Source organism: Helobdella robusta (assembly GCF_000326865.2).
Source record: "Helobdella robusta unplaced genomic scaffold HELROscaffold_456, whole genome shotgun sequence".
Lineage (NCBI taxonomy): Eukaryota > Metazoa > Annelida > Clitellata > Rhynchobdellida > Glossiphoniidae > Helobdella > Helobdella robusta.
In genome coordinates this window covers 6,330-7,934 of record NW_008705121.1, presented here as the reverse complement: position 1 = coordinate 7,934, position 1,605 = coordinate 6,330, and the positions used below count along the sequence as shown (strand labels likewise).

Genomic DNA, 1,605 nt, shown 5'->3' with positions numbered 1-1,605 from the left:
GCAGAGAACCAAACAGCAGTAACAAACAGTTGTCGAACATCTAGCAGACAAGTAAATCAAAACGCCATAAAAATCTCCAAAGTTGATCAACATCATTTTTTATTATCACAGCGTGAATTGAAATGTCCCCAACACCTAATAGCACTTTTGGAAGACTGTTCAAGCTGAATTGAGTTTCCTTTTAAACCATCATCACCATCAATAACAACAACAACAACACCACAAACGACAACCACAACACCACCAGCAACAACAACAACAAAACAACAACTAACAACAACAACAAACAACAACGACAAACAACAACAACAAACCACAACAACAACAAACCACAACAACAGTAGCAACAAACAACAACAACAAACCACAACAACAACAACAACAATAAAAACACAAATAACAACAACAAACAACAACAACAAACTTGTTTCAACACAAATTGTTCCCTTAACAACTTCGGTCTTTCCCTATTGGAACCAGGCGTCTCAACCTCGAAAGGGTCGCCACCGTTATTGTCTTGGTAAGCCACAAAGTAGAGGATTTCAGTTAGTAAGTTTGTCGTCAGGCTTGAAGATGAATCATTCAAATTAGTCAACATCATCTTCATCATTGTCGTCGTCATCATCATCTTCATCATCGTCGTCATCTTCATCTACGTCATTATCAACTTAATGACGTCATTTCAAAAAACATGAAAATGCCGAAAAATTAAAATTTATGAAATAAAAAAATTCGTCAAAGAAAAGAATGAAGTCAGAAAAAGGAATAAAACAAAATGGCGACTTGATCAATTTTCAGCATTTATATTTGACCTACTTTATAAACATCCTATTGGCCGAGGTCTCGAGTTCGAGGGCGTACCTACTTAATTCCTTGCTGGCATCCGTGGCGAAATCTAGGTCTCTGACCTAGTTTTTTATGATAATGATGATGATGATGATGATAATGATGATGATGGTGATGATGAAGAAGATGATGTTGTTGTTAAGGATGATGATGTTGTTGATGTTGGTGTAGTTGTTTTTATTGATGTACATTCATAATCGTCATAAACATCGTCGTCCTCATCACCACTACCACCATTGTCACCACCATCATTATCATCATCATCATCATAATCATCATCATCATCATAATCATCATCATTGTCGTCGTCGTCATCGTCATCATCACCTCTTGAGCTGGTACGGGGACCAATGCGAATGCTTCCTTATCATCTTTCTCAGCAAAGCATCCAACCTTTATATTATAATTATCATAATTATTTTAATTATAATTATTTTCATTATCGGTCAGACCTAGCTTCATCGCGTGAATACAAACGCCAGAAATATAAAAACTTGAAATTGAACTTAAATTCAGTCTGTAATAACTGTTCGTTAATTATTAACTCATTTGAAATATCACCTGTGGGTTTTTATAACAATTTTAATCTAACTCTGTTTAAAATATTATGGCAGAAACCTTTTAATGGAAGAGTTATTAACGCGCTAACTCGCCGGTCATATAGCATACATTGTGACAGGAACACTACTTGACCGATTTTAAATATATTTTTTTACTCTCGAGCACTTGTTGATCAAAGAGCATGGGAGGATCGTACAG

General features: G+C 35.6%; 1 protein-coding gene across 1 annotated transcript; it reads right to left on the bottom strand.

Moving 5' to 3' along the window:
- Positions 1 to 105: 105 nt before the first annotated feature.
- On the bottom strand, positions 106 to 1,506 carry HELRODRAFT_184425 (hypothetical protein; the record flags this gene model as incomplete). The annotated part of the gene is made up of 6 exons (XM_009026199.1): positions 106 to 135; positions 425 to 566; positions 817 to 908; positions 1,174 to 1,239; position 1,439; positions 1,496 to 1,506. The coding sequence occupies 6 exons, from the start codon at positions 1,504 to 1,506 to the stop codon at positions 106 to 108; spliced, it is 342 nt and encodes a 113-aa protein (XP_009024447.1).
- Positions 1,507 to 1,605: the final 99 nt, after the last annotated feature.